Source organism: Nyctereutes procyonoides, unplaced genomic scaffold (assembly GCF_905146905.1).
Source record: "Nyctereutes procyonoides isolate TBG_1078 unplaced genomic scaffold, NYPRO_anot_genome, whole genome shotgun sequence".
In the NCBI taxonomy this organism is placed as follows: domain Eukaryota; kingdom Metazoa; phylum Chordata; class Mammalia; order Carnivora; family Canidae; genus Nyctereutes; species Nyctereutes procyonoides.
In genome coordinates this window covers 2,161,836-2,176,992 of record NW_026575126.1, presented here as the reverse complement: position 1 = coordinate 2,176,992, position 15,157 = coordinate 2,161,836, and the positions used below count along the sequence as shown (strand labels likewise).

Below are 15,157 nucleotides of genomic sequence, written 5' to 3'. Positions count from 1 at the left end.
GTAAAAAACTGAATCCATATTCATCTCAACAAGTTGTTTTCTTATTTATGTTGGCTTAAAACTTTGGAGTTGTTTTTAGCATGGGCATTGTATTAAGTGTTTCATATATCATTTCGTTTAATTATTATAATAGCCTAATGAGATGAGTTTCATTGTCCCCTTTTAGATCAAGGAAACCGAGGTTTAAAGAAATTAATCTATATGAAGTCACAAAACTAGAATGACAAAGGCAGGTTTCAGTTTTAGGACCCTTACCCCAAGATGTCTGTGTTACAGTTGTTTCTTGCTGTATATTCAGATATTTAATATGTCTTAGCAATTCTTTCAAAATATTGGGAAGCTGAAGTTGGAAAGGGAGTAGGGGAACCTTAAGATAGAATTCTGGAAAGATGCTACTGGTAAATGTTAAAAAGAAAAATCAGTATTGTGATGTTTTTAAAATTATGTGTATAGAACACATATTGGTAAAAAAAAATATTTTTGGCTTGGAGCATTATTGAAAATTTCAAGAACCTAGAAAATACATAGGACTATTCTGATTGTTTTCAAAAACATGACAATATTATATTTTGAAACCAATTTTTTTTTAAAGATTTATTTATTTATTCATGAAAGACACAGAGTGAGAGACAGAGGCAGAGACACAGGCAGAGGGAGAAGCAGGCTCCATGCAGGGAGCCCGATGTGGGACTTGATCCTCCATCCTGGGATCACGACCTGAACTGAAGACAGGCACCCAACTGCTAAGCCACCTAGGCGTCCCTGAAGCCACATTTTAATAGAATTTCAGTTTTTTAAATGTCTAATTCTCTTCAGAATAAACTTATATTCTTTATTGTAAATGATTATCTTTGAGATTTTTTGTTCTTAAGGCAAATATTTGTTCTGATTTCTATAAGAAATAGCTTTTAGATAGCATTTAGGAGGAATTATTTGCCATTTAACTAGTTTCGCCATGCCTCTTCTTCCTTTCCTTTCCAGACATGTTTTTAATATTTAGTACATATTTTTGACAAGGTTTTTTTATAATAAAATTTAAGTCCTCAGAAATTCTTAAGTCACTGATGCTTAAATTCTTAAGAGCACTGATTGGTGCTCTTTTTCTTTTTTGTTCCAACTAATTATTATTGGAGGAGGGAATAATGCCCTGTATATACCCTAGATATAAGAGTCTTTGGTAAAAGCATTTACTTTGTGCCAACTATATATAGAGAATACTGAGTTAAGATCCACTAATGTCTTTTTTTTTAAATATATAAAATCTCAATAGGAATACATAGATATAAAAGACATGAATGTCTTAAACTCCTAGAAATCTTTGCAATATAATAGAATAATAGCAAACCTAGTAATACATTTAAAAAAGTATATTTTTTGTATGCTTCAGGGAAAACAGTCGTTAGAATTTTTGCCTTTAATTATGAGGAAAGGTTTGATGACATTTCAGTTACAGAGCCTGTTGACTTTGGGAAATAACATTTGAAAGCCATCTGGTGTCTTGTGGCAGCTTTCATGTCTTCCTATTTTATTAGACAGCTATGGTAACAATGTAGAGGGAACACTGAAGGGTTTAGCTGCAAGTGTCAGTATATAACAAAAGATCAATGAGAATAAACACATTAGGAAAGACCTTATTAAAACATAATAATTGGTACCATGATGAGATGAAGTACTCAGTAAAAGGTTAAATTAGATTCATTATAGTCTTTTTATAAGCTTGGTAATGTGCAATGTACAGTTTAGAAAGAATTCTACTAGAAACAATAGAGATGCTTATAGAAGTTTTTTACCTGAAAAAATATACTTGTGACATACTTTATACATTGTCTAATCATGCCTGGCGAGGGAGTCTTACTATGATAATATGCATATATATATATATATGCATGATAATATGTATGTGTACACATGTGCATATATAAATGTATATGTATATATACATGATATGTACATATATACATGTGTATATACATATACATGTATATTTATATACACACATATATAATATATATATATATATAAACCAGTTATAGCCAAATGTACACAAGCATTAACTAAACTGGAAGCAAGAGTAGACTAATGTTAAGCAGTGTTGCCTAGTTAGGGATTTGGATGGAGGTGAGATTAGCCTTTGCTGTAGTTCTGGGTTGGAGCAGGAGTCTTAAATGTTTCCAGTCTCTTCCCTCAGAATTACAGGTTCTGTTAGCATGTATCTGCCTCCCTTTTGCAGTATCACAGGATACCGTTTTACCTAATATCTGTCACAATATTTATAAGGGTCACTAACCGCCTTTTATGCCTGCTTGTCATTCTTCTAAGCCATTGCCACCTGCTATAGTAGTATGTGTAGCATCCCATTATATGTATTAAATTGGTATTGGTTGCTTTTTTCTCATGTAAAAAATTTGAGTTTGTGGTTTCTCTGCTCTGCGGGTTAATCTCAGACCTAGTCTTTTTTTGTCTTACTTCTCTGTATTCTTAGATGTGACTCTTCATCTACATACTATAAGATCGTTTATTACTTGTGTAATATTCCAGCTAGCAGGAATAGTAATTCCCAATAGGAATTTGGAAGGAAAGGACTTGCCTGTTTGTTTGTAAATCCAATCAGAAGTTGCACACATCACCCGGCTCACATCCCATTGGTTAGAACTCAATAACATGGTAACACTTAGCATCCTTTTCCAGGATGGCTGGAAAAGAAGTCTTTAGTCTAGGAAGTCATATGTCCAGGCAAATTTGAATGAGAGGCTCCCCCCCCCCCCCCACAATAAAGAATAGGAGAATAGATACTGGGTGAACAACTAGTAGTCTCTAATGTCTTCTTGGTTAGATACCTATCTGATGTTGCTTCTATTTACCATATAAATACTGATCACTCTCACCCAGAATATAGTTTCAATTGTGACTACTCCTAATCATCAGCTCTGTAGTACTCTAAAATTTAGTATGTGTAGGGGCCCCTGGGTGACTCAGTTGGTTAAGTGTCTGATTCTTGATCTCAGCGCAGGTCTTGATCTCAGGGTTGTGAGTTCAAGCCCCACGTTGGGCTCCATGCTGGGTGTGGAGTTTATTTAAAACAAACGAATAAATAAAAATAAAATTAGTATGTTTGAATCTGATCAATTTTATTCCTCCTTCCTGTCTTTCTTCTCTATCTTGAGTGGTGGCACCATTATCTACTACCATTACCCAAGCCAACAACCTGAAATTTGTCCTTAGACTTCTTAGCTCTCCTTACCACTGTGTCATCAGTCACAAAATCTTGAAGTTTTCTTCAATCTGTTTTTTTCCTTCCATTTTGAAATAGTATGCTATTACCATTTCTCATTTGGATTCCTGAGATCAGTTTGTACACACTGCTCTGAGAGAGATCTGCCTAAAATAAAATGAACTATGTAATGCCTATGCTCAATAGCTAAAATGTATAGAGTAATTACTACATGTCAGGCAGTGTTTTGAATGAGGTACTTTATGTTGAAGAAATCATTTTTATCTTCACAGCAATGCTGTGAGCTTATATAGTTGACTAAACTGAGACAAAAAAGGTTGGATAATTTGTCTAAAGTCAGGTAATAATTGGCAAAGGCAGGATTTGATGATTACTGTGGCTCCAAAATTTGTGTTCTGAGAATCCCCATTATATTGCTTAAAATATTTGTCTGTTGCTTCCTGTGTAAAATGTGGTCTATTCAGTGCACAAAATGGAAGGCCAGAGTGCTCGTTCTCATTTCTGTCTTGCTCACCTACCCCTGTATCTTACTACTTTGTCTCCATGTGTTCTACTCATACTAAGTGGGTATCACATGACTCTCCTTGCCATTGTGCTTTCCTCAGTCTTCTTCAACTGGTATTTTTGTTCCCTTTCTTGTAGACCCCTCTGTTCAGGAACCGTGATTCCTGGCACTTAGCTTTGGCTACCCCAGTCTGGGTCAGAAACCCCCTCTTTATGATTTTATGTCATCCTTTAGATCCCTTAATCAAAGCCCCGATCACTTGGGATTATAACCTACTCTCTGTGTGTCTCTTTGTAAAGTTTTCAAGAATTGGGATTGTTGTTATTTCATATTGCCTGATGCTCAAACACTGTTAGTTTCCTTTTTTCCCCACATCTTTCTGATGCTATTCAAAAATCTCAATCACTTCTAACCAAAAGAACATATGGCTCTTTTTCAAGCATCTTTCTCTTTAAAGTCTTTGTATTGTGATTTTAACAGTCTTTTGGCCTTCATGACAGCTTGATGCTCAGATTTTTCTTTTTTCTTATTAATATCTGGCTTCTTTCTTTTTTTTCTCTTAATGCCATTGTTTTTAGGACTTAGTTATCAACCTCCTGTTTTCACTTTTTTTTTTTGAATCTAGTCAGAGAATTCCCATATCTTTTTTTTTTTTAGAATTCCCATATCTTTAACTGGATTCTTACCTTTTCTTTTTGTAACTGCCCTCTGGGAACCACAGTATACAATTGTGACTGTTATTTACTCAATACTTAATTCTGTATCAGGCATTATGTTCTTTCTTTGCCATTTCTCCTTGATTTTGTTAGGTGTCATATGTTTTGCAGGTGAGTTAAATTGACATGAGAGAATGTAATGCCCAGATTCCCACAACTACCAGGTAGTGGAGCTAGGATTCCAACTCAGTTTGTTTTCTTCAAAATCCTTGATTTTAACAGCTCTAATATCCTGCCTACTAACATCTTATAGTACCTAACACCGTGCTATGAATGGGACCCTCTCCCCATGGTAACTATGTATCTTGTTATTTATATCAGTCTTTGATTCCTTGCCCTTTTGCTCCACAAGTTTGTCTCGGTAGTTTTCCATAGCATTTTTAATTTCTGCTGCCACTCCCTTAGTTCCTTATTGCCAGTTTGTCCTGTGGTGATACCAATTCATATTTAGCAAAAAACAAGTTTTAAAATCCGACATGACCTTTATGACTATTGTTGATCTCCCTTTTGAACTTTCCTTTCCAGTTTAAATAAATCAGTCTTTTGTGTGTGGGTTTTATTTATTTATTTTTTTAACCATTCTCCTCATCTAAAATAATTCTTTTTTATTTTGTTTTCGTTTAAATCTGGGCCCCAGTCCCTTAGTCTCCATTTATTGTCCATAGACGATTGCTCTCTTTTCTAAACTTCTGTTTTTGGTAAGCTCATTTGGCCTTTAACATACAATATTTTGTATTTCTCAGTTAGGTCTGTATGTGTTGTTTTTTTCTTCTTCTTCTTTCCAACTTTGAATTGTAAATTCCTTGCGGGTTAGTTTTTATACTTGTCTTTAGTTCCCATGTTCAACATCTGGCATAACAGCAGGAACATTTTAGATGATTAAGCTGTTGGACAAATGGATTATATTACTTTGATACTTGTCTTATTTGAGATTTAGAAAAAAAAATGCTTATAAGTCTTAGTGAGCTTAAATCACCATGGACTTCTCTCAGAAGAACTCCTTAAAGCATTATGTTGAAGAGATTTAAGTACATTAGTAATTAACATAGTTTATTACATGTCTTTATTATATATTTTTAAAAATATGTCATTTTTCTTTTTTCCTCCCTGTCTTTCCCTCTTTCTTTGTTTCTTTTTTATTTTTTGGCAGCCGGTTCGAAGACAGTCCCTTACCCCTCCTCCTCAGAACACTATTACATGGGAAGAGTATATATCTGCTGAAAATGGAAAGTAAGTTTTTTTGTTGTTGTTTATTGATTTTCTTGTAGAAAGGACTTTTTTGTTTTACTTTATTTTATTCATTGGTTTTTAGAAAGAACAATTTGTAAAAACATGAATATTTAGGTGTAAAATTATTTTATAAAGAATTTTTAGTGTAGTTTTGTCTGAAGCAATTCTTTTATCATGTAAAATGTAGATTAAGTATGATGAGGGAGGAAAGTAACCCCAGTTACATTTGAATAAATTGTAGAGCCTTCTTTTTACATCCTGGCTGCCATTTTATGTAACCCCAAAACTTACAGACATTACTCTAAGAAAATATAATGTGAAGAATTTCCCACTGCAGTTGCTTGAGTTTTTTCCCTTACATATGAACTTTTATAATCTGTTATTATGCTTAGTCTTTAGCATGGTGAGTGAAGTTGTTTACTATTTTTCTACTTTTTGACATTCTGAAGTCATCTCTTGTCATTATCTATTTCAGCCTGTGCCAGGCCTACTTCTCACCATCTTTACATAAGACTTTGCTTAATGTTATATTACTGATCCTTATTAGAGTACCTATTACATGGTTTGTATGTAGTAAACATTTACTAAATAAAAGGATGATAAGTGAATAAATGGTTGATTTTGAGTGAATAAATAAAAAGATTTTTTTCTGGCCAACCCTGTCAAAGAAAGTATATAGTTGTTAGTAGAAAATGTTTTTTCCTTTTGGTAGAGAATAAAATATTAGCTACTTCCATGATTAGGAAGAAGCTGTCATGACTGATTTTGGTTAATATTTAAGGTTTATTATTATACTTTTCTAACTTCTCCAAAATATTTCCATCTTATAATAGCCTATAGTTAATATAAAATTTTTTACTCTTTACTTCTTATTGGTCAGTGCTAAGAAGTATAGACAGTAAAAGAGAGTGAATTGAATAAGTGATTTTAGAGGTATGCAATATTTTGTTCAAGAGATACAGTAAAACTGTTTAAAGTTTATTTCTTCTAGCGATTTGTGTTATTCCTAAAAGTAGTGATTATTAAAATTACATTTGATATGAAATTTGTTGACTTTTCTGAACCTTATGCTAGTTTCTTATTTTGTTACCCTTGTCTTATTTCTTATACATAAGAAGTCCTTTTAGCATAATTTAAATTTATTTCTATACAGAGTAAGAAAAATTGATTTATTGTCATTAGAAGATGACAGATTCTTCATAGGAAGATGGTAGCATGTAGAAAAGGTTTCCTAATTTTTTTTTTCTTCCCATTTTAGAGCTCCTCATCTGGGTAGAGAACTGGTGTGCAAAGAGAGTAAAAAAACATTTAAAGCGACAATAGCCATGAGCCAGGAATTTCCTTTGGGAATAGAGTCGTAAGTTCGTTACTGACTACATAAGTTTATGAAAGAAACTATGCAACCCTAAAGGCTGTAATAATATTTGTATCTGAGTGTTGCATTTGAGGCCTTTGAAATGAAAAAGCAAATAGCCATTGTTTGATAGTGTGTGCACACTTCTAGGTGTTTTCTAGTTCACAGACTACTAACATTTTTACTCTTTTAATAAACCAGATAAGTTTTTGAGTCATTTTTTTTTAAATTATAAAAGCAGTAAATGAATCCATGGTTATTATAAAAAAATCTAACAGCATGGAAGCTCATGGAATAAAAATGAGTTTACTGTTATGTCACTAATAGTTAATAAGTGAATAACTGGGATGGGTATTTTTGTCTAGATTTTTCTGTGTGTTTTGCATTTTTTATAGGATCAGGGAATAGTTTATATTTTGTTCTGTGAATTTCATTTTTTCTTTTAAAAATGAGTGTATCTCAGAGTTCTCCCAATAATTACATTTTTCTCTCTTCTTTCCTTGGTATTTTTAGTATTGATGTACTGTCCTTTGTTGTATCATCCTCCTGCTGATAAACATTTTGATTGTAGTTTGTCATCATTGTAAATAGTACTGCAGTGAATGTCTTGAATATATCCTTTCAAACCTGTACTCATCAGATGCTCATTTTAAAAAAATCCCAATTTGTGGGGCACCTGGGCGGCTCAGTCAGTTAAGCATCTGACTCTTGATTTCGGCGCAGGTCCTGATCTCAGGGTTGTGAGATGGAGCCTTACATTGCGTTGGGCTCTACGCTGGGTATGGAGCCTGCCTAAGATTGTCCTTCCCTTTTTGTCTGCCTCCCCCTCTCAAAAACTAGAAATCCAATTTGGAGAGGTGGAAGGGGAGAGATGGGTGGGTAGAGCTGACAGAAAGGTAACTTCAGGCTCCTTTCTAAAGGAGGGGATGAATTGAAGCACCAGACGATTTTTCCTTCTTAGTTTCTTCCCTTTCTAGTTTGGCCTAGTATATTAAAAAATAATTCTCAGGGTGCCTGGGTGCCTCAGGCAGTTAAGCGTCTGCCTTTGGCTCAAGTCAGAATCCTGGGGTCTTGGGGTCAAGCCCTGCATTGGGCTCTCTGCTCAGCAGGGAGTCTGCTTCTCCCTCTCCCTTTGCACCCCCCCCCCACTCCTCATGCGCTTGCTCTCTCTCTCTGTCATGCTTTGTCTCTCTCAAATAAATAAAATCTTTAAAAAATAATGCTCATAGAAGAAAGGAGGACTCATATTTTCTACAAAGGATGTACGTGTCTCATACTTCTCAGTAACCAAAATTAAAAAAAAAAAAGGTAGAATGAGCTATGCAGCCCTCAATCTATAGATGAGAGAGGGAGATTGATAGTTGTCAGAAGATGTGAGAAGGGCATTAGCCATACCTACAAATCTGCATGATTCATCCTAGTTTGGACCCCAATGACCCAAGGATGCACCAGTTTTATGTTCTAATAAAGAAGAAAAATGTGGCTGATTTATAAGAGGCTATCAATTTTAGGAGTTATCCCAATTTCACAGTTAGCATGTGAAAAAGAAAATGGATACATTAGAATTCATAAAATGTGGCCATTATAACCATTCCTTCTAAAAAAATTAAAAACAGAGCATGTACAAGCCGGATAAAATATTTATTCCACAGTAAGATACAGGTCAAAGAACAGAAGAAAATTCCTTGTAAATGCTACAGAAAAATGTAAGAAGAATGTGAAATAAGTAAATTAGGTCATTCTAAGATGAGATGATAATAGAATGAAACGAGAAGGAGATTATAAGCTAGGGAATACATTAAGCACTAAATAACACTAGTGTGGAACAAATACATTAGAAACGTTAATGAACACAATAGATGTGGCTGAAAAATAAAATTTGATAGCTCATCGTGAATTTAATGAAAGAAGAGGCTAAAGAATTAGAGAAGCAATATTTATGGAAGACAAGAAGGTTCGACATAAGGATCATTGGTGATCCATTTACATGAAAAGCCTCCAAAATGTTAACCATAATAGCAAAGTAGGGTAAAACACAAATCCTTTGTAAGGAAAAACAATCTGTAGCATAACATTAGGTTCTAAGAAAAATCTAAGGATGATTAGTAACAGTAAGTATCCTGATTATACTGTTGGACTTCAGTTGTTAGTAAAGAAATCCAAAGGCATTTAGGCAAAAAAAAAAAAAAAAAAAAAAAAAAAGGTAAAAACCTAGCTTTGCATTTTTTCACATCTTGACATTTCTGAGACAAAGAAAATGTGATTATGTAGTGTATCTGGCTAAGATGTCATTTACATATCAAGGCAATTGAAGAAAACACAGAAGAATTCAAGACATATGGCAGCTATAGGTTCATTTTGAAAGAAAAGTAATACTACTTGAAAATGAAATCCATCCGGGGCACCTGTGAAAATGAAAATCCAACCGGTCAGCGGTTGAGCGGCTGCCTTTGGCTGCCTTTGGCCCAGGGCGTGACCCCGGGGTCTTGGGATCAAGTCCCACGTCAGGCTCCCTGCAGGGAGCCTGCTTCCCCCTCTGCCTGTGTCTCTGCCTCTCTCTCTCTGTGTCTCTCATGAATAAATAAATAAAATCTTAAAAAAAAAAAAAACAAAAACGAAATCCATCCAACCGAAAGATGAAACGGGACATTACAGTTAAAGACTAATGGAATACTGAATTCAGGCAGGCTTTATGAAATTGTAATTCAGAGGGAAAGAAGTGCAAACTGAAATTTTTTGCCAGCTAAATTTCCCTTTAAACATACAAAAAAAGAGGGCAGCCCGGGGGCCTCAGCGGTTTAGCGCCGCCCTTTAGCGCCGCCTTCAGCCCAGGGCGCGATCCTGGAGACCCGGGATCCAGTCCCACGTTGGGCTCCCTGCATGGGGCCTGCTTCTCCCTCTGCCTGTGTCTCTGCCTGCCTCTCTCTCTCTCTCTCTCTCTCTCTCTCTCTCTCTCTCTCTCTCTCTCAAATAAATAAATAAATAAATAAATAAATAAATAAATAAATAAATAAATAAATAAAATCCTTAAAAAAATACATACAAAAAAGAAACACTCATTTATGAAATCTGTAAGAAATCAAGGAATACAAAGAACATAAGAGCTCTTCACACGTACAGAATTGACCGTGAAATTCAGCCACCCAAGCAGTGAGACTAATTAAAGGACTCAGGAGTATGTAGACTTCAGGAAGAACATGGGTGTAAACCTTTCATTTAAATATAAATATAAAAATCAAACAACTGGAAACTCTGGCTTCAGAATCAAATGTAAATGTTGTGAACTTTGACACATGAAAGAGAGTAATAAAAAACCAGGAGACGTTTCCTCATCCTTAACCTCTAGACGTCAGTACTCCTGTCTGAGTCACAAAGCATGCGAAGGCATGCAGTTCTAAAACAACAGAAGGACACAGGTCAGTTTGAAAAATGATAATATTTTTTTCTCCTTCCATTTTTCAGATTATTGAATGTTTTGGAAGTAATAGCTCCCTTCAAGCACTTTAACAAGCTTAGAGAATTTGTTCAGATGAAGCTTCCTCCAGGCTTCCCTGTAAAACTAGGTAAGAGAAAATTTATATGTAATTTCAATGTCCATTAGAAATACAGATCTGATTAGTAACATTTAATAAGAAATGTACTTGGAAGGAAAATGATTTCCTAGTTGCTTACATTTTTATAAAGTTTTCCTGTGATTACACGCATTGAGATTTATGTTTTATATTTTATGTTTAGAACTCCAACAGAGAATTAGAGAGTTCTAATTCTACTGGATTTAAGTTAAATGTAAGGGATATGCAAATATTTCATACAAGAGGGTGTGAGAACTTAAAATGCCCTGTGATAACGTTTTCTAATGTCAAATAGGGAAACTGGGTTTTAGCCCAAATTTTTAGCAGACTCTTGAGTTTCTGAACAGTGGGAATGTTTGTGGAATCTTAACAGTCACTATTCTTGGGTAAAATAATACTCATACATTTTATCTTTTAGTTTTAAATGTTTAAGCTTAATTTCATCTTAAGCAATGATCTTTCAAAACACTAAACTCCTGTTTTTGTATTTATCTTCCTAAGTATATCAGAAAACTGGGAACAGGAGACTATTAAATGGTTCTTTAGGAGTTTAGGCTTAGATTTGGGTTAAGCTTCAAGAGAGCCAGTAATACCACCCATGTTCTATTAGGATGGTCATTAAATATGCCACCAATTATTTAATCAGTGCTTGCTGTGTGCCAGATGCTTTTCTAGGGATGAGAGATGGTAAAAGTCTCTGCCCTCTTACAGTTTACATTCCAGTGGAGAGAAAAATAAATATATAGTAAGTATAACCTTTATTTAATCCCTCCGATAGATTTTATTTTTTTTATTCAACATTACTAAAATCACATTTCAGAATAATTAGGCCAAAATGCTTTTCTCACAGAAATAATGCTTTCATTGCTAAAAATTAAACATGACCTTCTCAACTTTACAGACTTGGAAATAAGCATTTTGTGGGTTAAAATGGATTTTAAAACATTTCAAAATGTCACTGTAGATTCCCTTTGTAATGAAAAAGTATTGAGAACCCAGTGTCTACTTGAAGAAACCAGTGATAAGATCGTAAGTTAGAAATGATTTGAGAACTAAAGCAATCAAGAGATGTGTGTTTGAGCTGCTGGTAGGGTTCATTATGTGCTCATTTCTGCAGAAGCTTAAAATCCGATTGTAATATTCTATAGCCAGAAAATACCTGATGCATTGGACTCTCTTCTAGGTACTATATTTAAAGAGGCACAGTGACAAACTAAAACAGTGGGCAGGGATTGTTCTTATTTTTGTGTGTGTCTTTCGATTCTATGGGTTCTGATCTTTTTATGTCCAAATTACCGCTGTCTTACCTCTGTTCATTAGTGTTTGTTTGTTATTGTTAGGGTGGTGTGTTTGGGTTTATGTTATTTATTGGAATCTATTCGGCTTTGATGGATTTTCTATTAGTTGAGACTCGCTGTCGGTTAATGGGTTGTGTTGCGGGAGAAGGGGTGTAGGGTTTTGGGTGGGGGTTGGGGGGGGTAAGGGAGAGAGAGCAGAGACGCAGAGAGAGAGGGGGGGGAGGGTGGGGGGGGACGAGCGCGGGTTGGTTTAGAGGGTTTTGAAGAGGTCCGAAGGGGGGTGGGGGGTTGAGGAATAATGAAAGTGGAGGTGGGGGGATGGAAGTTTTTTTTTGTGCTTGGGCATTGGGGTTTTTTGGTGATTATTTGGGTGTATTCTGGGGCATTCAGGTTGGTGGGGGGACTTTTGAACTTTGAATGTGAGGGTTTGGAAGTTAGGTTGTTGGTCGGGTGAATAGGTTGTGCCTGAGGCTCCCTCTTTTGCGCATAGGCTATTTTTGTTCTATGTGTTTTTTGTCCCCTATTGTCGCCCACTAGGCTGATTTCAACTGTAGTATGCAAGGGGGCTGGGGGCGGCAGAGCGAGTTGGGATTTTTATCTTGCCGGTTAGGTCGTCGCGAACGATGTCGGGCCTAAAACAAAACTACACCATTGTCTGTATGGGAGGGGCAATTGGAACACTGCTGGTAACTGGTGGCTTTCCTTGGCCTCTGGGGTTGAAAGGGCAGTAAGCGAGGAGGAATTCGGGTGGTTGAGGGAATGGGGAAGTAAGTAAGAGTGTGATGGGCAGGAATGGGCAGGGTTACATTTATGAGGTAGACAGTGATGGGAGAAATATTGATGGGGGAGCTTGGGTGAGGCATGGCTCCTGAAGGCGAGTAACGAGCGGGGCGGGCGGGGGTTGGAGGGGAGGATGGGCAGGGGGAACGGGATACTAGGGTTACTATCGTTGGTTATAGTTTTACACAGTGGTTTGTGGTCCAGACTCAGCACTTGGTCCTTAATCTTTGTTTTTCATAGCCAGGCTACTTGAAAGTCTAGTTTTATATCTCCACTGTTACCTTTATCTACAATTAATTATATTGTAAAGGGGAGAAGGTGAAGGCACATAAAGGGAGGCAGAGTTTCTCTACTTCACTTGAACTGCTAAAAGGATGACACTAAAAGACTATGGCAAATTAGTTATATATAACATATATAAAATATATATAGCTAAAGAAACTATACAAAGAGGTATATACAAAAACACTATAGACAAATGAAATTCTAAAGTAGTGTGGTAACCTACAGGAAGGCAAGAAAAGAAAATGAAATAAAAAACCAGAGACAACAACAAAAAGGCAGACTTAGTATGTAAATAAGTCCATTAAATGTAAATAGTCTAAATAAACTGTTTAAAAGATAGAGATTGGCAAAATGGATTAAAAAACATGACCCAGGGGCAGCCCCGGTGACGCAGCGGTTTAGCGCCGCCTGCAGCCCGGGGCGTGATCCTGGGGACCCTGGATCGAGTCCCACATCAGGCTCTCTGTATGATGCCTGCTTCTCCCTCTGCCTGTGTCTCTGCCTCTCTCTCTCTCTCTGTCTCTATGAATAAATAAATAAAATCTTAAAAAAAAAAAGATTAAAACAAAACAATCAAACAAAAAACATGACCCAAGTATATGTTCTTTTCATGCCTCCAAATATGATATAGGAAGGTTGAGAGTGAAAGGATGTTTCATGTAAACATTAATCAAAGGATAACAGGAGTAACTCTCTTAATGTTAGATAAAGTAGATTTCGGAGCAAAGAAAATGATCAGAAACGGATAGGGATATTTTATAATGATGAGAGGATCAATTCATGAAGAATAGCAATTCTACATGTATATGTACCAAAGAACAGAGCTACAAGGTAAGGGAAACAAAAACTGAAAGAAATGAAAGGAAAACATCTAAAATTATAATTGGAGACTTCATCACTCTTCTTCCCTAAACAGTTGATATAACAACTAGACAGAAAATCAGCAAGGATACAGAACACCTAAACTACAGCACTTAATTGGCATTTATAGTACAGTTTACCCAGCATTAGCTAAATACACGTTCTTTTCACACGCTCATGAAACTTCCTGTACCAGGGTAGGCCAAATCCTGGGCCATAAAACAAACTTCAATAATTGTTAAAGAATAAAAAATTAATCATTATATGTTCATACTAGACAATAAGAGAAAAAGAAGAGCCAAAATAAACCTAAAGCCAAGAAGGAAATAACAGTAGAAATCCGTGAAAGAGGAAACAAAACAAATTTTGAATGTCAATGAAGCAAAGAATTGGTTCTTTGAAAAGATTGATAAAATGAACACATTTGCAGCAAGACTGATAAAAAGGGAGAAAACACAAATTATCAAAATAAGGAATGATATGGGATAGTACTACAAGCCTGCAGAAATCAAACGGATAATAAATACAGTAAAGAATGAAATGGAGGGAACTAAGGCATTCAGAGCAGAAAGAAAGAAAACCTTTTCTGTTTGCAAAGGACATAATTCTGTAAGTAGAAATCCTAGTGATTCTACCAGAAACCAGAATTCATGAGTTCTGCAAGATGGCAGGATACAAGTTAAACATAAAAGAACCAATAGTATTTCTAAATACTAGCATTGAACACATAGACATCAGAATTTAAATATTAAGTACTATTTACAATTAGACAATTGTAAAAAAAAAATACTTAGGCATAATTTTGACTAAACATATACACTATTTATATGTTGAAAATCATACAACACTAATATTAAGTACTTTTTACAATTAGACAATTGTAAAAAAATACTTAGGCATAATTTTGACTAAACATATACACTATTTATATGTTGAAAATCATACAACACTAATGAATGAAATTAAAGGAAGATCTAAACAAATGGAGAGACATACCATGCTCATGGATTGGAAAATTCAACATAGGAAAGATGTTCATTCTCCCCAGTTGCTATGCAGGTTTAGCATAGTTCTTGCACAATCCCAGCAATAGTTTTTTGTAGAAACAGACAAGACTATTTTAAAATTTACATGGGAAGGCAAAGAATCTAGAATATCTGTATTGGTTTTCTAGGGCTGCTGTAACAGAATACCACAAACTTGGTCGTTTAAACAATAGAAATGTATTTTCTCATGGTTTTGGAAGTTACAAATCTGAGGTCTCTTTCATGGGCTCCCGGGGCTATCCATGCCTCTCCCCTAGCTTCTGGCGATTTTCCTTATC

At 35.4% G+C, this 15,157-nt stretch overlaps 1 protein-coding gene across 3 annotated transcripts in view; it reads left to right on the top strand.

Annotated features, from left to right (window-relative positions):
* The window catches only part of ANKRD13C (ankyrin repeat domain 13C), an 88,517-nt gene that overhangs the window by 69,103 nt on the left and 4,257 nt on the right, over positions 1–15,157 (top strand). For all 3 annotated transcript variants that reach the window (XM_055339429.1, XM_055339427.1, XM_055339428.1), the window contains 3 exons: positions 5,604–5,683; positions 6,942–7,040; positions 10,500–10,600. In XM_055339429.1, the coding sequence (XP_055195404.1) occupies positions 5,604–5,683; positions 6,942–7,040; positions 10,500–10,600 (280 nt within the window). The remainder of the gene's footprint in view (positions 1–5,603; positions 5,684–6,941; positions 7,041–10,499; positions 10,601–15,157) is intronic.